Here is a 24,552-nt window from a genome sequence, read left to right on the forward strand (position 1 = left end):
TAGCTTATGCCAACAGCTAAAACTGTTGAATAAAACCTGCCATTGCATTTACTTTGAAAGAGTTTATCTAGAATTCAGCTAGGGAGATGTTTCTGTGTAGCTGAATTCTAGATAAACTCTTTCAAAGAGTTTCTGTGATGTTGCAAGCTAACTGAATAACAGAGTAGGGAAAAACACACGCAGTGCCAGCCATGGAGAAGTGATCAGTTGGATGTTTAGAGTGTGTCTCTCAGAGGCACTCTCCATTAATAACACGATGAAGCATTCTGACTTAGGCTATAATAAATCAGAGCACACATGCTGAAGACAGATGCTCAGGGCCTGCTCTGGTTTCATCAATGATGCGGATATTCCAAAAGGAAAAAATAATCACTGAAATAGGCAGTAATGCTTTCTGGGCAATTGCCTAGTATATATTTCCTACTCACAATGGAGTAAGAAGCAAAAATTACCCTGTAGTGCCAAGAAATGCTATTTTTCTCCCTTGCTGGCATGTGTCAAAGACAAAAATCTGGCTTTACAACCAAAGTAGAAGAATTGAAAATTCACTTCAAGGCTGAAGTCCTGTTTTTCAGTTCTCATCATAAATAGTATATTATTGAATAAATGAAAAATAGCTTGAAGAACAGCAGGAACCAAAATGGAAACTGACAACAAATCCTTTACAACGAAATAATTGTTAGGTCTGAAATGGCTGTTTGTGTAGTGGTTGAATTCAGTAATCACGATACAGAGATTTTGTAAGGTGTGCATCTATTACTAGAAGAACTGAGGTTGCCCAGTGAGCCGTGGTGTCCCAAGTGTGATGAACTAATTGTCTTCATCAGAAGGCTTTGGAGCAAAGGCCTCTGGGAGCAGGAAGATATCTCATGCTTGGCATGCATTTGCGGTTTTCCATTTTCAGGGGAAGTAATTGTCTTGAAATGAAGAAAGAAACAGAAATTAAAATTCAGACGCTGACATCAGATCACAAATCTAAGGTAAGAAAATGCCTATTTTTACAGCAACAACTTGGTAATTTGTTTTGAAGCTGCACCCAGTTTTAATCAGAAATAACAGTACCCTGGGGTTGGTCTGGGCCCACTGCGTTAGAGAAGAGGCATTTCATGGAACACCTTTCCTTCATTGTAGACATATACTCCCAATGTCTATGTCGTCTGCCTCAGAGGCATCAGGAAAACAATAAATGGATTAAAAGGAAATGTTGTGTAGAATATAGAAGTACTTCCTTATAAAGGTGACATTGAACGTATGACAGAAAACCACCCATCCGGAGGGTTCAGTAACTCTTATTTCAATATTTATTTTTTAGTCAATAATTTAATTTTCCATTCTAACTTTGCTGTGGAAGTTTAGGGATGGGGAAAATTCTGGAGCTAAGATTCTAGGATATGAGCCTAGTCACTCATATTACCCCCCTACAAAACACAAGAAAATAGGCGTTTAGGGGACATGAACTGTGATTACAGACGTCTTGAAGAACCAAGCACCACGTTGCAGTCAAGAACATAAATATCTTATGATAATAGTCATAAAAGAAAAAGAACTGTTAAAGACAAGGTTTCCAACTATAGCTTTTGGTCAAACCAGCCAGTGTCCTCCGTCTACCTGAAGCTCCGTCATCCAGCGAGCGTCGCTGCCGCGCACCTGAGCCAGCCAGGCGTTCCAAACGGAAGTTCTCCGCGGAGCTGTGTATTTGCGTCTGTTCTGCCTTGCAGCCTAAAGAGGTCTAAAGAGTCTAAAGCTGCATATTTTTGAGAGCTGTTCCCTACTCTCTTTTTTCCTCCTCTTAACTAGAATGTTTGAGAATTAATGACTATGTGATACTCCATCATTTTTAGACACTTAGTGTAAATACAAAAGTAGAAACCTTGGTTACTGTATCAATTGCTTTTGCTGAATGAAACACCACCCCAAAATTTAGTGGCTTAAGACAACTGCTGCTGCTGCTAAGTCGCTTCAGTCGTGTCCAACTCTGTGTGACCCCACAGACGGCAGCCCACCAGGCTCCCCCGTCCCTGGGATTCTCCAGGCAAGAACACTGAAGTGGGTTGCCGTTTCCAACTACCATGTATTAACTGACAGTTCAGTGGGTTAGAACTCAGACTATATGCCCCTGGACAGCTCTACTGAATCTGGCTGGACTTGGGTGCATCAGCAGTCGGCTGGGACTGGTGGCATCTCTGAGGTCTCTGGTAGGAAGCTGGCTGCTGGTGGTTTTTAACTGTATGACCTCTCACTCTCCAGCAGGCTAGCATAGGCTTCTCAGAGTTCCAAGAATAGAGAAAGGATAAGCACTTGCACAGCTTCTCTTTGCATCACATTTGCTGCAGTCTTACAGGCTAAAGCAAGTCACGGGTCAGCCAGACTCAACGAGCTGGAGAAATAGACTCTAGCACTTGATGAGCCGTAAAACCCACAGTGCGAAGAGCACAGCTACTCTCTGCAGGGGAAGACTGTCTACCCCAGCGTTTGCTAAGATGACACAATAAGTCATGACCCAGGAATAAGAGAACGTACAGCTCTCTATTCAGACCTGTGACCTTGTGGAAGTGAAGCTGGAAAAGCATGAGGAGATGAAGAGAATTCTCATTGAATCGGTAAAGGAGCCCAAGGACCAGACAAACCAGCGTGTCGGCAACTTAGGCAGAGAAATGGGTCATGGTTAAATATCTAGAGCCAAAATGATTGCCCTGTTTTAAAAAGTGATGACTTCCTAGTTCCTGTTGGTTAGTACATATTTTTACTGGTTCTAACCAAGTAAATCAATGAGGGGGATCTGAAATGCACGGTTAATATTGTGCTTTTAGTTCCTCCCTGCTTGTGAGAATTCCAGGTGGCACCACCTCTTTTCCCCACGCAGGTCAAGGAGATTGTGGCACAGCACACAAAGGAGTGGTCAGACATGATCAACACCCACAGTGCGGAGGAGCAGGAGATCCGGGACCTGCACCTCAGCCAGCAGTGCGAGCTGCTCAGAAAGCTCCTGATCAGCGCCCACGAGCAGCAGACCCAGCAGCTGAAACTGTCCCATGACAGGTGGGCAACTTAGCTCCAGAGGAAACTCCGTTTTTAAAACGACTAGTGTGTGTGTGTGTGTGTGTGTGTGTGTGTGTGTGTGTGTACACGCACACGTGTCAGGGTAGTAAGGAAAATCAACTTCACATATAACATTGAGCTTTTTTGTATACTCTGTCACAGAGCTGATGTGGCAAGAGGAACTATAAGAAATGGCCTCGCCCATCAAAATGCTTCCAAGTGGTGGCAAGATATCATACTCCTACAACCAATTAAGTTACATTACAAGTAGCGTACAATACAGACTAAAAATTATCATAGACTCTGCTGCCTCCGAGTGGTTCTGGAGGCTTCGCAAGATGATAGGGCCAGATTTGGCTTTTAAGAAATTATCTGGAACCTCTTAGGAAGGAAAGACACAGAAGGAGATAAAGACCAAGCAGTTGAACTCCTAGAATGGTTGGTTTTGATGGCTCAGAGATACCTTCCTTTCCATTGTCAGGGTGTCTATAAATTTTAGAAAGGCAGGTCTGATCAAGAAATAGCAAAAAGTATCTGTGTATTTTTGCCTCTCCCCATTTCAGCACACTGAGTATCATGTTAAAGACACTGCAGATGGTGAGCTGGACTTTTTCCCCAGGCAGAAGACTGTTGATGTCAGTGGTGTCTTTTCATCGCAGCTTGGTTGCAGCTTGTCCGTCTTCTTTAGGGCCGATTGTGTGCTGCAGTGGCGGTCTGTTGATATACACCAGAAAGTATACAACAGAAGCATTTTACAAACAAATCCAAAAAAAAAAACCTTTAAACTTCTGAAATGAATTATGTAGGCACATTCCCAGATTCCAAACCTCATTATGGCGTGATACACAACCATAAGAACGTGAAGTATTTTTGCCGTAGTTTCTGATTCTCTCATGAGCCAACTAAATGAAGTATGCATGCCATGCTGAGTTTCTTGTGGGCTCAAGTACCATACCATATCCCTTTTAAAGTATTCTGTTTATTTGTATAGGATTAAAAGTGCCTTTTCCCCCTTAGAAATGCTCTTGATTTAGTACACAGAAAGTTCGGTTCATCATCTTCCCTTTGACCATTTCTACAATATCAGATTTTAGATGTCCACCCTTATTCGAAGATACTTTGAAGAATAAGGTACTCTCTTCTGATCTTTTATTGTAGTTGAATAAAGGAGAAAAAATTATCCCAAACAGTAGGCATTGTCCAAAAGAAAAAAAAAAAGTAAATGAAGGCTTGCATGACTTCGGAAGTCATTTGAAGGAACCATAACCTTATTACTAATTTACCTTAAAAAATAGATCCATGGCAGGAGTATTTTTCAAAGTAACAGCAGCACTGAAGCTTTTTGTTAAGTATCCTGTGGTCATGTTTCTTTGTCACCATCACAGCTCTTGTTCTAGGTTAAAAAATTCTTGCCTTCCTAACATTTGGCAACATTACTTGGTTATTGATAAGTGCTTGTTGAATGAATGAATGAAGAGATGGTCCATTTAATAACAAGGTACGAACAATTCTGAGAGCCAGTTTCTCGGGCCCAGGAGTTTCTGTGCATATCCAGCTTCTGTGTCCCTAAGTCCTCCGACTGGAGACCTCTCTGTTTCAGTTTTATCCATCGTTTTCCACAAAGTACAAACAGCACTTAACCTGCCCATTTCTGGGCAGTGCTCCAAGGAGATCACCATAGGTTCCAGAGAAGATTCTGTATTAATACTTTCATGTTCAGATTCTAAGTGGTGTGCGTATGTGCTCATCAGTAGTCCAAAGAGATGAGTTTTGTGGTACACACACCCATTCACACTCGGTGATCAGTCACCTGTAAGCTCCCTGCCCCCGTTTCCTGTGTTTATTTGAAATCATTTGTCCCCTTCACACCCCTGGGCTGTCAGAACGCAAGACAGTCATTTGTGAGTGTTAGAACATCCTTTCTCTTCCAAGCAATCTGAGCCCCGCAAAAAAACATGGGACAAAGCTGGAAAATCCGTGTTTTCCTGACTGTAAGCGTTTGTCCCTGTGCATTCTTTGATTATTCTCATGCAGTACTTACTATTCCCCTTTGTCTTATTGTATATAGGCTTGTAAACATGATTGCCTGAGATATGTGTATATAACTTGGGATTTGTAGCTTTTATTTATTCAGAATGCATCTCGCATGTTGATGACTTAATGACAGTGTCCTACTCTGGGCAGCTGTATAGGCTCATCGTGTGGTTGGGGTTACGTTAGACACACCTCGTGTCTCTTCTTCCCAGCCCAGCACTGACACTTCACAGCGAGTGCCCCGCGCCCCCAGGAGAATCATGCTTGTGGACTGGGGCTCCTGCCCTCCTTCTCACAGAATGCAAGACAACTTCATGATCTCAATAATGAGATAAAAAGTGAACCCAGTCCTCTTGTTACATATGAAATTTGTTTTTTGTTTATATTTTTAATTAGAGTTAAAAGTCCACAAGGCAAAATTTACTATGTCAACTGTTTGTAAGTGTGTAGCATAAGGTGTATTCACACTGTTGTAACCATCAGTCACTACCACCCAGCTCCAGGACTTTATCATCTTCCCTAATTGAAACTCTACCTACTGAACACTCACTCTCCACTCCCCTGGTGTCTTTTTCTCCCTTACAGTTTTACTGAGGTATAATGGATATACAGCACTGTATAATGTAAGCTGCTCAGCATACTGCTTTGGCCTACGTATATCATGAAATGATTACAATAAGTTTTGTGAACTTCCATCATCTCATACAGATACAAAATAAAAGGAAAAGTATTTTTTCTTGTAATGAGAACTTGTAGTATTTACTGTCTTAACAACTTTCATGTTTATATAACATACATCTTAGTCATGCTGTGCATTACATCCCTAGTACTTATTTATCATATAATTGGAAGTTTGTTCCAGGTGGCTCAGTGGTAGAGAATCTACCTGCCAAACAGAAGTGAGTTCAATCTCTGGGTCAGGAAGATCCCCTGGAGAAGGAAGTGGCACCCATTTCAATAGTCTTGCCTAGGAAATCCCATGGACAGAGGATCCTAGTGGGCTACAGTCCATGAGGTCACAAAGAGTCGGGATACGACTTAGTGACTAAACAGGAAGTTTGTACTTTTTGACCTCCTTCATCCAACTTCCCTTCCCCTCAACCCTGCCTCTGGAAACCACAAATCTGATCTCTTTTTTATGAGTTTGGTTGGTTTTCTTTCTTTTTTAAGTATAACTGACCTACAAGACTGTGTTAGTTCCTGGTGTACAGCATAGTGATTCGATGTCTGTGCATTACAAAATGATCACTTCCTGGTTTTGTTTTTATTTTAATACACAGGGAAAGCAAAGAGATGCGAGCACACCAAGCTAAGATTTCTATGGAAAATAGCAAAGCCATCAGCCAAGATAAATCCATCAAGAATAAAGCAGAACGGGAAAGGTGAGTTGGTATGTTCACTGCAAGAATATAATACTGACTCCAGTGTACACACACACTCACATTTGAGACATTAAAAACCTTGTGAGTGCTGGCCTAGAATCCTGCTGTTATAACTGCTGGAAAGATATTATTGTTGCTATAAAACATCTTCTGATTGTTTACTACCACTAGTGAAACATATTTACATTCAATATATGTGTGCTCGTTTCCAAAATTGCATAAAATCTGGCATAAACAAAACTGTATAAATTATGGCAAAATATCCTTCCCACATGATGCTTAGGTCACCATGAAAGCATCTCATTTGCTCAGGTGTTAAGCCCGTCCTGAATGTGTTTGCAGTCTATAGGCCTTGTACTGACCTTGACACTAGGGATCATCTCAAATCACCTCCCTCAGGTCTTCTGGTTTGTCCTTGTCTAAGAATGGGTGTTCTAGAAACAAAGACCAAGGTAGGACTTTGGGTCATGTGATTTGCTGAGGAAAGGATCTTCAGCAGGGCAGAGAGGAGGAAGCAGGAGTGGGCCAGGGTGGGGGCTAAGCAAGGCTAGGATCTCAGCTAGAGTGCCTCTGCAGCCTGACCCCAGCTCTGGAGTGTAAACGACCGTGATCTGCTCCTTTGAGCCTGGGCACGTGCCTCTTGTACGTCTGTGTTAATCAGTCCTTGGCCACATAGAATTGGGAGAGGTTTGTGTGACGTCCAGAGAAGAGCCGAGGTGCGAGTGCTTTAGCCAAAGCTGGTAAAGGGGACCTAAGAGGGCATCGCTGGTCATGGGCCCCAGAGAGGGAGTTAGCAGCACTCGATGCCCAGTGCACTTACCGCGTTTCAAGTTGGCAGAATATAAAGCGTATCACCATCTGGTGTATTTTTATGCTGAAGCTTTGTGGATTAAATACGGTTTAGAATTAACAGGCCAGCAGTGGGATTGGAATTCCACAGAAATTTGACCTGGAAAGAAATCACCTTTTCAACACTTTGGACAAGAAATTTCCCAATAAACATAGAGTGTCATTTGTTTCTCTTTAAGGAGATTATTACTCAATTTATTCAGTGCATCATATTGGCGTAGTTATCTTGTTATTGTTCAGTCACTGACTGGTATCTGACTGTTTGCAACCCCATGGAATGCAGCATACCAGCTTCCCCTGTCCTTCACTATCTCCCCAATTTTGCTCAAATTCGTGTCCATGAAGTTGGTGATGCTATCTAACCATCTCATCCTCCGGTGCTCCTTTTGACTTAAATCGTTCCCATTTTCCAATGAGTCTTTCCAGTGAGTCAGGTCTTGTATCATGTGGCCAAAGAATTGGCACTTAAGCTTCAGCACCAGTCCTTCCAAATAATATGTAGGGTTGATTTCCTATAGGGTTGACTGGTTTGATCTCCTTGTACTCCAAAAGACTCTCATGAGTCTTCTCCAGCACCAAATTTGAAAGCATCGGTTCTTTGGCACTTAGCCTTCTTTATGATCCAGCTATCACATCCGCACATCACTACTGGAAAAACCGCAGCTTTGACTATACAGACCTTTGTCAGCAAAGTGATATCTCTGCTTTTTAATATGCTATCCACGTTTGTCATAGATTTCCTTCCAAGGAGCAAGTATGTTTTAATTTCATGGCTAAAATCACCATCCTCGGTGAATTTGGAGTGCAAGAAAAACCTGTCACTGCCTCTACTTTTTTCCCCTTCTATTTGCCATGAAGTGGTGGGACCAGATACCATGATCTTAGTTTGTTGAATGCTGAGTTTTAAGCCAGCTTTTTCACCCGTATCAAGAGACTCTGTAGTTGCTCATCATTTTCTGCCATTTGAGTGTTATCATCTACATATCTGAGGGTGCTGATATTTCTCCCAGCAATCTTGATTCCAGCTTGTGATTCATTCACCCTGGCATTTAGCATAGAAGTTAAATAAGCAAGGTGACAATATACAGCCTTGATGTACTCCTTTCCCAATTGTGAACCAGTCATTTCTTCCATGTGTGGTTCCATGTCTGTTGCTTCTTGATCCACATACCGGTTTCTCAGGAGGCAGGTAAGGTGGTCCAGTATTCCCATCTCTTGAAGAATTTTCTACAGTTTGTCGTTATCCACAGAGTCAAAGGCTTTAGCATAAGCAGAAGTAGATGTTTTTCTGGAATTCTCTTGCTTTCTCTATGATCCAAGAAATGTTAGAAATTTGATCTCCAGTTCCCCTGCCTTTTCTAAAACCAGCTTGTACATCTGGAAGTTCTCAGTTCACATATTGCTGAAGCCTAGCTTGAAGGAATTTGAGGATTACCTTCCTAGCATGTGAAATAAGTACAACCGTGCGGTAGTTTGAACATTCTTCGACATTGCACTTTTTTGGGATTGGAATGAAAAATGATCTTTTCCAGTCTTATGGCCACTGCTGAGTTTTCCAAATTTGCTGGCATATTGAGTGCAGCACTTTAACAGCATCTTTAGGATTTGAAATAGTTCAGCTAGAATTCCGTCACCTCCACTAGCTTTGTTCATAGTAAATCTTCCCAAGGCCCACTTGACTTCACGCTGCAGGATATCTGGCTCTAGCTGACTGATCACACAATCATGGTTATCTGGGTCATTAAGACCTTTTTTGTATGGTTCCTCTGTGTATTGCTGCCACTCGTTCTTAATATCTTCTGCTTCTGTCAGGTCCATACCATTTGTGTCCTTTATTGTGCCCATCTTTGCATGAAATGTTCCCTTGATATCTCCAGTTTTCTTGAAGAGCTCTCTAGTCTTTCCCGTTCTGTTGTTTTTCTCTATTTCTTTGCATTGTTCATTTAAGAAGGCCTTCTTAACTCTTCTTGCTGTTTCTGGAACTCTGCATTCAGTTGAGTATGTCTTTCCCTTTCTCCCTGGCCTTTCACTTCTCTTCTTTCCTCAGCTATTTGTAAAGACTCCTCAGACAACCACTTTGCCTTCTTGCATTTCTTATTTTGGGGGATGGTGTTTTGTCATTTTCTTCTGTACAGTGTTACGAACTTCTGTCCATAGTTCTTCAAGCACTCTGTCTACCAGATCTAATCCCTTGAATCTATTCATCACCTCCACTGTACAATCAAAAGGGATTTGATTTAGACACACCTGAATACTCAGTTGGTAAAGAATTCACCTGCAATACAGGAGACCTTGGTTTGGTTCCTAGAAGGCTATAGTTCAAAGCATTGCAAGAGTCGGACGTGACTGAGCAACTAAGCAAGCAACCATATAGTAAAGTGAACTCTGCTTAATGCACTGTGGTGACCTGAATGGGAATGAAGTCCAAAATGGAGGAAATATATATATATGTATGTATGTATCACTGACTGACTGACTCATTTTGGCTTCCCTGATAGCTCAGTTGGTAAAGAATCCACCGCCAATGCATGAGACCCTGGTTCAATTCCTGGGTCGGGAACATCCACTGGAGAAGGGATAGGCTACCCACTCCAGTATTCTTGGGCTTCCCTTGTGGCTCAGCTGGTCGAGAATCTGCCTGCAATGGGGGAGACCTGGGTTCAATCCCTGGGTTGGGAAGATCCCCTGGAGAAGGGAAAGGCTACGCACTCCAGTATTCTGGCCTAGAGAACTCCATGGACTATATAGTCCATGGGGTCGCAAAGAGTTGGACACGACTGAGTGACTTTGACTTTCACTTTCATACCTAAACGGCCTAGTGGTTTTCCCTCCTTTCTTCAATTTAAGCCTGTGTTTTGCAACAAGGAGCTCATAATCTGGGCCACAGTCAGCTCCAGGTCTTGTTTTTGCTGACTGTATAGAGCTTCTCCATGTTTGGCTGCAAAGAATAGAATCAATCTGATTTTGGTGTTGATCATTTGGTGATGTCCATATGTAGAGTCATTGCCTGCATTGTTGAAAAGGGGTATTTGCTATGACCAGTGTGTTCTCTTGACCAAACTCTGTTAGCCTTTGCCCTGCTTCATTTTATACTCCAAGGCCAAACTTGCCTGTTACTCCTGGTATCTCTTGAGTTCCTACTTTTGCATTTCAGTCCCCTATGATGAAAAGGACATCTGTGTGTGTGTGTGTGTGTGTTAGTTCCAGAAAGTCTTGTAGGTCTTCCTGGAATTGGTCAACTTCAGCTTCTTCAGCATTAGTGGTTGGGGCATAGACTTGGATTACCATGACATTGAATGATTTGCCTTGAAAATGAACCGAGTTTATTCTGTCATTTTTGAGATTGCACACAAGTACTGCATTTCAGACTCTTATTGACTGTGAGGGCTACTCCATTTCTCCTAAGGGATTCTTGTCCACAGTAGTAGATGTAATGGCCATCTGAATTAAATTCACCCATTCCTGTCATTTTAGTTCACTGATTCCTAACATGTTCAGTCTTGCCATATGCTGCTTGACCATGTCCAATTTACCTCCATTCGTGGACCTAACATTCTAGGTTCCTATGAAATATTGTTCCTTATAGCATCAGGCTTTACTTTCACCACCAGACACATCCACAACTAAATGTCATTGCCAATGAAGTACCATCCTCTGGACGTTATTCTCAGACAAGGAACTTTGTTTAATGGCCTTGTATACATGGAAAGGACATCATCCACTTTAGCTCATAAACATAAAATATTCATGCCATGATAAAATCCTTGTTAAACTGTTTTAGACTGTTAAAACTTGAATGCAGAATTCAACCTGAAAATATACTAATTTTTAAATAGCTCTTTATCCTATTTTTTTCAAATATGTTACAAAGTGGATTTCAGTCCAGTTGAGGACAAATTGTCTTAAATTATGAGTTATTAATAACCAGACAATGTTAAATTTCATTTTCTTATTTCAACTCTATGTACTTCTTTATTATAACTCTGTATCCAGTGGTTCAGTTCAGTTCAGGTCAGTTGCTCAGTCGTGTCCGACTCTTTGCGACCCCATGAATCGCAGCACACCAGGCCTCCCTGTCCATCACCAACTCCCGGAGTTCACTCAAACTCATGTCCATCGAGTCGGTGATGACTGGTTTGATCTCCTTGCTGTCCAAGGAATCTTCTCCAGCACACAGTTCAAAGGCATCAATTCTTTGGTGTTCTGCCTTCTTTACGGTCCAGCTCTCACAACCATAACTGACCCCTGGGAAGACCATAGCCTTGACTAAACAGACCTTTGTCAGCAGAGTATTGTCTCTGCTCTTCAACACACCATCTAGGCTTGTCATAGCTTTCCTGCCAAGAAGCAATCTACTATCTTCTGATTTCATGGCTGCAGTCACCATCCTTAGTGATTTTAGAGCCAAGAAGAGGAAATCTGTCAGTTTCCACTTTTCCCCCTTCTATTTGCCGTGAAGTAATGGGCTGGATGCCATGATCTTAGTTTTTTTAATATATAGCTTTAAGCCAGCTCTTTCACTCTCCTCCTTCACCCTCATCAAGAGGCTCTTTAGTTCCTCTTTGCTTTGCCATTAGAGTGGTATCATCTGCATATCTGAGGCTGTTGATGTTTCTTCCGCCTATCTTGATTGATGGGAACACCAAAATTCAGAAAGTGGTTACCTCTGGAGAGAGAGAAAGAGGGGAAATGGAGTCCAGAAAAATACAAAGGGGGCTTTGTTTATATTTACAACATTTTTATTTCCTTTAAAAATATGAGACAAGAGTGGTAAAACATATTAATATTGACTAGTCTGAGTGATGGATACACAGATGTTTTGTGTCTTTTTCTCTGTATATTGTATATTTCAAAATTCCTCAAAAAATTAGGAAAAGGAAGTATTAGTTCAGTTCAGTCCCTCAGTTGTGTCTGACTCTTTGCGACCCCATGAATCACAGCACACCAGGCCTCCCTGTCCATCACCAACTCCCGGAGTTCACTGAGACTCACGTGCATCAAGTCAGCGATGCCATCCAGCCATCTCATCCTCTGTTGTCCCCTTCTCCTCCTGCCCCCAATCCCTTCCAGCATCAGAGTCTTTTCCAATGAGTCAACTCTTCGCATGAGGTGGCCAAAGTACTGGAGTTTCAGCTTTAGCATCATTCCTTCCAAAGAAATCCCAGGGCTGGAATTGAGCTGTAGGAGTTGCACTCCTACAGCTCAATTCCATAAAAATAAATGACCCAATCAAAAAATTGGCCAAAGAACTAAATAGACATTTCTCCAAAGAAGACATACAGATGGCTAACAAACACATGAAAAGATGCTCAACATCACTCATTATCAGACAAATGCAAATCAAAACCACTATGAGGTACCATTTCACGCCAGTCAGAATGGCTACGATCCAAAAGTCTACAAGCAATAAATGCTGGAGAGGGTGTGGAGAAAAGGGAACCCTCTTACACTGTTGGTGGGAATGCAAACTAGTACAGCCACTATGGAGAACAGTGTGGAGATTCCTTAACAAACTGGAAATAGAACTGCCTTATGATCCAGCAATCCCACTGCTGGGCATACACACTGAGGAAACCAAAATTGAAAGAGACACGTGTACCCCAATGTTCATCGCAGCACTGTTTATAATAGCTAGGACATGGAAGCAACCTAGATGTCCATCAGCAGATGAATGGATAAGAAAGCTGTGGTACATATACACAATGGAGTATTACTCAGCCATTAAAAAGAATACATTTGAATCAGTTCTAATGATGTGAATGAAACTGGATCCTATTATACAGAGTGAAGTAAGCCAGAAGGAAAAACACCAATAACAGTATACTAACGCATATATATGGAATTTACAAAGATGGTAACAATAACCCTGTATACTAGACAGCAAAAGAGACACTGATGTATAGAACAGGCTTATGGACTCTGTGGGAGAGGGAGAGGGTGGGATGATTTGGGAGAATGGCATTGAAACATGTAAAATATCATGTATGAAATGAGTCACCAGTCCAGGTTCGATGCACGATGCTGGATGCTTGGGGCTGGTGCACTGGGATGACCCAGAGGGATGGTATGGGGAGGGAGATGGGAGGAGGGTTCAGGATGGGGAACACACGTATACCTGGGGTGGATTCATTTTGATATATGGCAACCAATACAATGTTGTAAAGTTAAAAAATAAAATAAATTTAAAAAAAATAAAGAAATCCGAGGGCTGATCTCCTTCAGAATGGACCAGTCGGATCCCCTTGCAGTCCAAGGGACTCTCAAGAGTTCAAAGCATCAATTCTTTGTCACTCAGACTTCTTCACAGTCCAACTCTCACCATCCATACATGACCACAGGAAAAACCATAGCCTTGACTAGACGAACCTTTGTTGACAAAGTAATGTCTCTGCTTTTGAATATGCTATCTAGGTTGGTCATAACTTTCCTTCCAGTGAGTAAGTGTCTTTTAATTTCATGGCTGCAGTCACCATCTGCAGCAATTTTGGAGCCCAAAATATAAAGTCTGACACTGGTTCCACTGTTTCTCCATCTATTTCCCATGAAGTGATGGGACCGGATGCCATGATCTTCATTTTCTGAATATTGAGCTTTAAGCCAACTTTTTCACTCTCCACTTTCACTTTCACCAAGAGGCTTTTTAGTTCCTCTTCACTTTCTGCCATAAGGGTGGTGTCATCTACATATCTGAGGTTATTGATATTTCTCCCTGCAATCTTGATTCCAGCTTGTGTTTCCTCCAGTCCAGCATCTCTCATGATGTACTCTGCATGTAAGTTAAATAAGCAGGGTGACAATATACAGCCTTGACATACTCCTTTTCCTATTTGGAGCCAGTCTGTTGTTCCATGTCCAATTCTAACTGTTGCTTCCTGACGTGCATACAGATTTCTCAAGAGGCAGATCAGGTGGTCTGGTATTCCCATCTCTTTCAGAATTTTCCACAGTTGATTATGATCCACACAGTCAAAGGCTTTGGCATAGTCAATAAAGCAGAAATAGATGTTTTTCTGGAACTCTCTTGCTTTTTCCATGATCCAGCGGATGCTGGCAATTTGATCTCTGGTTCCTCTGCCTTTTCGAAAACCAACTTGAACATCAGGAAGTTCATGGTTCACATATTGCTAAAGCCTGGCTTGGAGAATTTTGAGCATTACTTTACTAGCATGTGAGATGAGTCCAATTGTGCAGTAGTTTGAGCATTCTTTGGCATTGCCTTTCTTTGGGATTGGAATGAAAACTGACTTTTTCCTGTCCTGTGGCCACTGCTGAGTTTTCCAAATTTGTTGGCATATTGAGTGCAGCACTTTCACAGCATCTTCTTTCAGGATTTGGAATAGCTCAACTGGAATTCCATCACCTCCACTAGCTTTGTTCATAGTGATGCTTTCTAAGGCCCACTTGACTTCACTTTCCAGGATGTCTGGCTCTAGGTCAGTGATCACACCATCATGATTATCTGGGTCATGAAGATCTTTTTTGTACAGTTCTTCTGTGTATTCTTGCCATCTCTTCTTAATATCTTCTGCTTCTGTTAGGTCCATACCATTTCTGTCCTTTATCGAGCCCATCTTTGCATGAAATGTTCCCTTGGTATCTCTAATTTTCTTGAAGAGATCTCTAGTCTTTCCCATTCCATTGTTTTCCTCTATTTCTTTGCATTGATTGCTGAAGAAGGCTTTCTTATCTCTTCTTGCTATTCTGTGGAACTTTGCATTCAGATGCTTATATCTTTCCTTTTCTCCTTTGCTTTTTGCTTCTCTTCTTTTCACAGCTATTTGTAAGGCCTCCCCAGACAGCCATTTTGCTTTTTTGCATTTCTTTTCCATGGGGATGGTCTTAATCCCTGTCTCCTGTACCATGTCATGAACCTCATTCCATAGTTCATCAGGCACTCTATCTATCAGATCTAGGCCCTTAAATCTATTTCTCACTTCCACTGTATAATCATAAGGGATTTGATTTTGGTCATACCTGAATGGTCTAGTGGTTTTCCCTACTTTCTTCAATTTCAGTCTGAATTTGGCAATAACGATTTCATGATCTGAGCCACAGTCAGCTCCTGGTCTTGTTTTTGTTGACTGCATAGAGCTTCTCCATCTTTGGCTGCAAAGAATATAATCAAACTGATTTCAGTGTTGACCATCTGGTGATGTCCATGTGTAGGGTCTTCTCTTGTGTTGTTGGAAGAGGGTGTTTGCTGTGACCAGTGCATTTTCTTGGCAAAACTCTATTAGTCTTTGCCCTGCTTCATTCTGTATTCCAAGGCCAAATTTGCCTGTTACTCCAGGTGTTTCTTGACTTCCTACTTTTGCATTCCAGTCCCCTATAATGAAAATGACATCTTTTTTGGGTGTTAGTTCTAAAAGGTCTTATAGGTCTTCATAGAACCATTCAATTTCAGCTTCTTCAGCGTTACTGGTTGGGGCATAGACTTGGATTACTGTAATATTGAATGGTTCCCCTTGGAAACGAACAGAGATCATTCTGTCATTTTTGAGATTGCATCCAAGTACTGCATTTCGGACTCTTTGGTTGACCATGATGGCCACTCCATTTCTTCTGAGGGATTCCTGCCTGCAGTAGTAGATATAATGGTCATCTGAGTTAAATTCACCCATTCCAGTCCATTTTAGTTCTCTGATTCCTAGAATGTCGACATTCACTCTTGCCGTCTCTTCTTTGACCACTTCCAATTTGCCTTGATTCATGGACCTGACATTCCAGGTTCCTATGCAATATTGCTCTTTACAGCATCAGACCTTGCTTCTGTCACCAGTCACATCCGCAACTGGGTATTGTTTTTGCTTTGGCTCCATCCCTTCATTCTTTCTGGAGTTATTTCTCCACTGATCTCCAGTAGCATACTGGGGACCTACTGACCTGGGGAGTTCCTCTTTCAGTATCCTATCATTTTGCCTTTTCATAATCTCATCCAAATAATTAAATGAAATATGGCTTTTTCTTACTTAATATCAATTAATTCCATCCAGCGACATACCAACTGTTGTTTGTACCTTTGCTTTTAGGAGAGTCAGGGAGTTAAACAGCAGCAACACTAAAAAGTTTCTGGAAGAAAGAAAGCGAGTAAGTATCATAATTTTCTTAGCACTTTTCCTTTGAAAAAACTAAATAGTAGCTCATGCTTAGATTTCAGACTTCTAGCTAATTTGCTTAATTTGATTTTTCTGTATGCTAAATATTCTAGCTTCTTTCCTCTTCTCCCTGAAAGCTAATCTCTCACTAAAATCTTTAAGGTAATTATTTGGTACCATTTTATACAGAAAATGAAGCCAAATTTTAATCATGCACAAATACTCTTTTCTTTTCTAAGATTTTGGCAGCAACTATCTTACCAGTAAAAATTATGGGGTTTAAATTCTCCCAGTTTTCAGGCTATTTTCTTTCTTCTTTTTTTTTTAATTATTTTTATATCCTTCTCTTAAACTGCAAACTACCAACCCTCATCGATAAGTTTTAAGGTTACAACCCAAAGTTGATCAGAAGTGTTTTGTTTTGCTTTGCAGCTCGCCATGAAGCAGTCCAAAGAAATGGATCAGTTGAAAAAAGTCCAGCTTGAGCACCTCGAATTCCTAGAGAAACAGAATGAGCAGGTATTTCACTTAAAAAGCGTAAAAAGATGTAGGCAGCCAACCAGCTTCAGGAGGCAAATGCCATGGTCCACAGTCACCTTTCTGCTAAAGCCAGTAGCCTGCGAAGTGGCATAGAAAGGGCGCTAGAAAAACTTGGTGCCATTACTGTACTTTCCCCTTTTCTTCCAACAAGAACAGAAAGTACTTTTTTTGAAGTGGGAGAGGAGTGTGGCTGTGGAGAAAAAAAGAATCAAAATTTGATTAGTTGATGGGGATTTTAAAAAGGACATTCCTGAGAGGAGGAGAAAACAGATTATAAGTTACTTCTCCATTTTTATGTGAAGTTATATCACTTGTACCCTAGAGACAAGTGATATTGTATTTAATGAGAAACCACCTATTTTCAATCTCAGTCTAAAAATGAAATTATAAAACCTTCTCAACTTACAAGCCAAACCTAAATGCATAGACTACCATAATTCTACATACCACTGAATGTGAGCGGATACCATACTCTTAGTGTTAAACACTAAATTAAAATATACACAAATACAAAGAGGTCTCCAAAATCCAACTATTCAGTAGCTGTCAGGCATATACCAACATCAAGATGAATGTGTATTTGCCTCAAGCGGAGTTCAGATAGTTGGGCTACAGCCCACTGGCCATCCAGTCTCATTTCAATTGGGTGGAAATACCTCTAGCTTCTATGGCACAATGACCCTCAGTAGCAGTTAAAATTTCTGTCTATCTCAGTCCAAATACACCTCTTCAGGTGTAGTTGCTTTGGAAGTTATTATTTCTAGATAATTTACTCCAGTCTAGAAGCTGTAAAGAGGTTCTGCTGAAACCTGTACTTCTACTGCATTATTCTTTCCTGTTCCCTTTCACATATAAAGTAATCCTATTTAAGGTATTTTTTTTTTTAAGAGTAAATGGCTTCCACTGAAGAAAACTTAAGTGGAAATTAGACTAAAAAGTACCTTTGAGAAAGTAAAACAAAACGATAAAATCAGGGTGTTTTTTTTTTCTTTTTTTGTATTGCAATGGAGTAACAAATAAATCCAATTTCTGGTTTCATATCCTTTACTTTTTGGTTGATAGAAGTCTTATTCATCAGCATTCTTCTAAGTTATGTTTCCCATTTCTTTTCCAGCTAAATGCTTCTAGTCATGAATAGTCCCCAGATCTCCAAGGCGGACAATAAGTGTGTATTGTCCCACAGGTCCCATTCATTTGACCAGTCCCTAGATACAGCCCCTTCTAGTACAAGTTACCTAAGTTTTTTTGCTCTCAAAGCCATTTCTCAAAAGTGTTTCTGGAGGGTGAGGGGAATGGATAAGGGAATAGCCGCTATTTCCAAAACATTAGAATCCACTTCAGTGACTCGGTACTGGGTGGGGATAAGGATGCCTTAAAGAAGGCGCAATGAAGGTAAGATGCAGCTCTGTGTCAGTTAACTAAATTAAGAAACTACTTAGGAATCACTGTGTTGCTTAGCAACAAGTTTGACTAAAGGATAGAAATGTGCTAAAAATTGCTCATCATTACAATCGTGGTATATATCAGAGCTAGAGAATAGCTAGTGTTTTTAGTTTCAGAGCTAAAGTACACAATTTAAAAATCACTTTGGCTTTTTATCCTAATACATGTGTAACTCAAATCACACCAGAGTTTTTGCACTGAAATATTGGATTAATGACAACAGTATTGACTGGATCTTATTGGGAGGATAAGATCCTTGTTTCTGAAATTCATATAATGCCTTTCAAGGGGTCACAGGTCATGCCTACCACCCACACCTGATCCTTTGAGTCATAGAAGCTTAGGAAAGAATGTAAGAAGGCTTGAGATTTGGTGAAGAGGTAATGAAATTCCATGAAAAGAAATTCAAGGTACACTGATGCTTTCAGCAAGTGTGGAATTTGGACTTGAATTTCTGTGTTAAGCCTTGCTTTACAAATATGGCCCATTACGTAACAAATTCAATCCCAGATATTTTCTAGTGTACTTTTGGAGGGGGGAATTTACAGATTGAACACCTCTCAATTCAGTTACCAAGTGTGGTTCAACACTGTCTTGGCGCAGTGCAAAAGATGCTGCAGCTCTATTTCTTCTCTCACATTAGGCGAGGTCTGGAACCATTTGGAGAGCTCCCCTTATAACCTATTTGGTGGCTGAGTGGTTAAGAATCTGCCTGCGATGTAGGAGACCTAGGTTTGATCCCCGGGTCAGGAAAATCCCCTGGAGAAGGGCATGGCAACCCACTCCAATATTTTTGCCTGGGGAATCCCATGACAAAGGAGCCTGGTGGGCTACAGTCCATGGGGTCACAGAGTCAGACACGACTGAAGCAACTCAATTCAAAATTTCATTGACAGGAAACAGTGTCCTGTGTCCAGACAATCCCAAACTTGTACAACAATCTCCCAAACTACTATTAAACCCCAAGACTTTTTTTGTTGTTCATTTCTAAGCCAAAAATAAATTAATTTTAACATTCTGTAATAATATCTCCCTTGAAAGTTTCTTACTGCTTTCGTATAACCATTATCCTGTAAATTTTCCTGGTTGCCCCAAAGCAAAGCCTGGAATCATCTACTTCATTAGTTAGACAGTGTTGAGGGCACTGGCAGAATCAACTCAAGTTTCAATCTATCTGGGTCCTGATTGTGGATCCTAACCTCCTATGTCCTTTCTAATGGCTTTGCCTGCTTGGTTGGCAAGTATTCATTTAAAACTCCAAAGGATGGGGATTTTTTCCCCTGATATTTCCCATAGGCCTCCCAGCCATACGTGAGCTCATCTGTCTTGACATGCACCATTTCAAACATGAAATGCTCCATTACTGTCATACTCAAGTTTTAAAAGTTGGTTTTGTCATCAGTCCTGTCGTTTAATGAGGAGAGGTGAGGGTCTCACCCCACGGGAGAGCTGCAGTCTGGGCTGAGAGGCATTGGTCGCTTTTGTTCTTTTGTTTTTGTTGAGATCAACCTGGGGTAAGTTTGTCGCTGATGGTTCTATACATGTTTTATCCTTAGCCTTTTGCTTTTCTGTATATGGTTTTGCATTCATTTTTCAAATTCACTTCAGTATTCATTTATTTTCTTTGTTTTGTATGTATGACTCAATTTTGACATTACTATTTTTGTACAAACAGCTTTTGAAATCCTGTCACGCAGTGTCCCAAACGCAAGGTAGGACTGAAAATTCTGATAAGCAAGATATTGCCTTCCTGCTCAACTGCGCTCGTATTCTCGCTGCTTTGACGATTCACATCTGCTCTTGACTAGCTAAGATTGCAAGGGTTTGATTGAAAAGTTTGACTATTTGATGCTTGGATTTCTGATGTATAATTCAAACTGAAATGCCCAGCGTCTTGAGAGAATTATTTCTGATGGCATTTTAGCATCCTTTGCAGTTGCAGACCTAGGAATCTCATGCTGATGAAGACATACCCAGTCACTGGAGAAAGCGATATATGGTGGTCCTTTGGACCAATCACAGCTGAAACTGGGTCACAGAGTCAGATCTTTCACAAACATTAATATGACTGCCATTAATTTTTAAAGCACCCAGTAAAAGTTGATTGGTGGTTTTTAGTAACAGAGTTATGGTCTGCATGCAAACACATTATACAGCATCATTGTACAATGATTCTTGTCATGCTTTCTGTTAGAACCAGTCTGCCAGGGAACCTAATCACCCCTTTTAAATACGGTGACCATATAATTTATCATTCAAACAGAATAGCTTTGAAAGTGAAAGGGGACATTGTTCATAATAGCCAGGACCATAGGCATGAATTGGAACCGTCCTGAGAAGTGAGCATGAATGGTCACTCTGCTCATATGAGAACCTGGCTCTTGGAATCCTCCTGTACTGTTAATATGATCCTTCTCTCTAAAACATGTTCGATATTGTCCTTAATGCTAGAGGGAAAGAAGCAGAGGGAATCCTTTATTACTATTTACTGAATATAAAATGTTTAACTTCCAGTGCTGATAATATTTCACTGTCATCTCTTATAAATACTGTTTGTGTCATAGTTTCATGTTCGCGTATTTTTTCCATTTCCTCATTTTTCTATTAGAGCATTAGTATGTTTCAGGCATTAAAAAAACAATCTGGGGAGTGGGAGCCATCCATCCCAAATGTAAGCAGAAAGTTACTAACTTTGGTGTTTTTATATCCATCCTCACCAAAATGGAATTTAAAGCCACAGTCTAAAAATAACAATAAGAAGGAGATCACTCTGTGGTCTGTGGGTTAAACTAATTTCGTAGCAGAACTTCATTTGATACATTTTGATGCTCATAGTATGATCTGCAGAGTTGACTAAATCCTCCCACTGACCTTCCATTTAGTTGGAATAACTAAGTCGACTCAAATAGTAACATCGGAGCTCATCAGGGTCCTCCTCCAAGTTATATCTTTATATATCCATATTTCCATTTTAAAATGTCCTTTATTTCAAAGTGATGTGTCACTGAAAGAGGACAGGAATGCTTTATTTTTTCTCCAAAAGATACATGCGTTGGGTTCGGAAAAAAAGCACATGGTTGGAAAGTAAAGCTTAAAATGAACCAATTGATTTTTCCCTATATTGCCAGGCAGTGATTTGTCACCAGAACCTGTCCCCATCAGACACCTTTCCACCTCTCAAATGAGCTGGTTGTCTTCTTGACAGCCTTAATTCATGAGGTTCAATTCACTGTAGCTTACTTCCTGGGGTGGACTGTAAAAGCTGAATTGCTCCAGAGAAGTGAGAGCCTGTAAAGAGATTTTTCTGGACAGTAGCCTTCCAGGAACCCTACATATGCATGTAACAGTCTGCTCGGAGCATACTCCAACCAAACCAATGTGATAGGCTTCCACCCAACCTTTCCCATCCGTGAGATTCTTAGACAGTCACTTTTAATTAAATTTCAGGCTATATGGGGAATAAATTGTACATAAGCAATGCTTGTTCTAAAAGTGATCAAATTATCTACACATAGTCAAGGCATGTCAGTCTGTGGAAACGAAATCAAACAGAAATGACGTAATCTACAAGTGACAGGTGTGGCTTCTTTTCCAGTTGTTTTCCTGGTATTGTGTGGACCATTCCTTCTCAGACTTAACATGCATAAAAATTCCCTGGGGATCTTACTAAAATGCAGACTCTGGGTCAGTAGGGCGGGGGTGGAGTCCAAGATTCTGCATTTCTCACAAGATCCCAGGCAATGCTGATGCTGCTGGTCTGTGGACCACACTTTTATGTAGCCAGGACATAGTGACAAGCATCAAATTCAAGGGAAAAGAGAGGTGGGGTTTTGCTGCATGTCTTCAGGAGAGGATTTCAACATGTAAGGTCTTGTTTCTGATGTGACAGGCGAAGGAGATGCAGCAGATGGTGAAATTGGAAGCCGAGATGGACCGCAGACCAGCAACAGTTGTGTGAAACTCCAGGACACAAACTGAAACCACAGAACCACCGCATCAAAGAGCACTCCCCAGCTTCCGAACACAGATTCCACGGAGGAAAGCTGATGTCTTCTGCGTTTCCTTTTCATGTAGACAAAGGGTCACCTGAAACCACAGAGACTCACTTCTCATAAACATTCTGAACACTAAATTTCCTTGGCCAACCAAAAGTAGTTACAAATCCCCCCAAATTGCGACTCCAGTAAGTCAGAGTTTACCTGTTGATCATACCACTTCAACATGTTTGCTAGAAAATATCATCACAAGTAAATGAGCTTGGTGTTAAAAACTCTGCTTTGTGATGCGTTAAGACATGTTTGAGCAGCAGCAAAAGTAGTGCATTAGCCATGTAATAGCAAGCACATGCACTGGGGTTGGGGGGAGGGAAACTGTCTACAGATTTATTAGCAGCAGTGGTGATCTGCTAGACAAATAACTGGGGGGAATTTTTCTACATCTGAGTTACCTCATCAGTAAGTGCCACGTCTCCACCATGCCATACGAAGCTAATTTCCTGTAACAGTCATGGAAATGGTTAGAACAACAGAAAAATAGAACTGTGTCCTTGTGCCAAAACCCGCTGTGCTCACAAGGAGAACTCTCAGGCACGTTTAAGAAGCTGACATCTGACATTGCTTCCTAGGAATTGCTTCTGCTGACCCTAGATTACTACAGCTCACTCTTACACCGTGAAGATTGTGAAGTGGTTATTGGCAACCGTTTGTAAATGTGACCATGTAAAAAGTATTTATGCTCCTAATTCACACTGTCAGAGAGCAAAATCATGTTACGTATTGCCACATGACAAGATTAGTGACCAGGAATAACTATGTTTGCATGACACACAAGCACCAATTATGACTAATCCGTACACAGTTAACCTAATGCAAATACATACTGGTTAAGTAACTGTATGGCACAGAATATAATTTGACTCTCAAGACTTTTAGCATAATGAAAAAGTCTATATATATGTGTATATGAACTATGTGGGCATTCTTGATACTTCAAGTTCTAGTTTCAAAAAAAATACATAACTAATTTAATTTTACACAAAAAATATTTATGCAGATTTTCAGAATTTCATATCAGGAAATAACTTTTTATGTCTGTTAAATATCAAAACAATTTGCTACAGTGTTAATCTGCATGGTCGTTAAGCCTGCTGTAGTTGCGTTGCAGAGAGTGCATGGAAAAGTCCCTCCTGGGATGGAGCTGTGCCCCAATGCCCAGAGGAGCGCATGGAAACTGCACTTGAGAACTAATCAGATCACTGATTTAGGGCACCAACCACCAACCAGATTGTTGTATATGCTTGTACAGATTGATTCTGTGTGTTCCTCTGAGTAAAACAGAGAATTATGTTACCATCAATATTGAAATTAAACTTCCAACTTCTCTAATAAAAAATGAAAACACATCCAACATCTGTCAGAGTGTTTGCTCCTCAGGATGCCTTCCCGTGTACTTTTTCTGTTTCCTAAATAATCTCTTCGTTGTTCTTAGAGGGCGGTTTATGCTTGCCCCCAGCACATTTTTCTCCTGACATAAAAAGACTGTTTGACTGGTTGCCTCCTAATGTAAAGTACTTGTTTTTCCTTTTTCTCACATTTATCATTTGAACTGGCTTCTTTTGAAATTCTCTGGTTACAGATTTCCTTATTTGTAAGACAGTAGAGTTTGAGTACATATTTTTCCATACTAACATCTCATGAAAAATTATGACTATTATTATGGTACAACTGGATGGCCAGTTTTGAAAGATTTCAAATGGCTCTCTCTCAGCACTTAGCTGAGCTCACTGTCCTGTAGCAATTGACTGAATCCATCACTCACTCCTCTCTGCTCTGCTCCTGAAAGATTACTCCTACTTTTCCTGTTTTTCTGATCATTTCTTCTCTGGCTTTTCATCCTCGTACACTGCCATAAATATTTGTCTTCCAGCTTAGATCCAGAGCCAGTTTTCTCTCTAACCGGGTTTACTTTCATTATCTGAGATATCTTACTCCCGGAAGAGGACTTCCCAGGTGGTGCTAGTGATAAAGAATGGCAGCCCACTCCAGTGTTCTTGCCTGGAGAATCCCAGGGACGCCGGAGCCTGGTGGGCTGCCGTCTGTGGGGTTGCACAGAGTCGGACACGACTGAAGTGACTTAGCAACTCCCAGAAGAGGACTTCCCAGGTGGTGCTC

General features: G+C 40.9%; 1 protein-coding gene across 13 annotated transcripts in view; it reads left to right on the forward strand.

Moving 5' to 3' along the window:
* The window catches only part of PLCB4 (phospholipase C beta 4), a 482,736-nt gene extending 458,953 nt beyond the window's left edge, over nt 1-23,783 (forward strand). For 11 of the 13 annotated variants that reach the window (XM_061435584.1, XM_061435591.1, XM_061435583.1 and 8 more), the window contains 7 exons: nt 905-980; nt 2,864-3,039; nt 6,354-6,455; nt 16,334-16,391; nt 16,832-16,918; nt 20,058-20,094; nt 22,272-23,783. In XM_061435584.1, coding sequence (XP_061291568.1) covers nt 905-980; nt 2,864-3,039; nt 6,354-6,455; nt 16,334-16,391; nt 16,832-16,918; nt 20,058-20,094; nt 22,272-22,360 — 625 coding nt within the window. In that variant the 3' untranslated portion in view covers nt 22,361-23,783. The remainder of the gene's footprint in view (nt 1-904; nt 981-2,863; nt 3,040-6,353; nt 6,456-16,333; nt 16,392-16,831; nt 16,919-20,057; nt 20,095-22,271) is intronic. The other 2 variants (XM_061435593.1, XM_061435594.1) reach the window with 1 other exon arrangement.
* The last annotated feature ends 769 nt before the right edge of the window (nt 23,784-24,552 follow it).

Source organism: Bos javanicus, chromosome 13, assembly GCF_032452875.1.
Source record: "Bos javanicus breed banteng chromosome 13, ARS-OSU_banteng_1.0, whole genome shotgun sequence".
Taxonomy (NCBI): domain Eukaryota; kingdom Metazoa; phylum Chordata; class Mammalia; order Artiodactyla; family Bovidae; genus Bos; species Bos javanicus.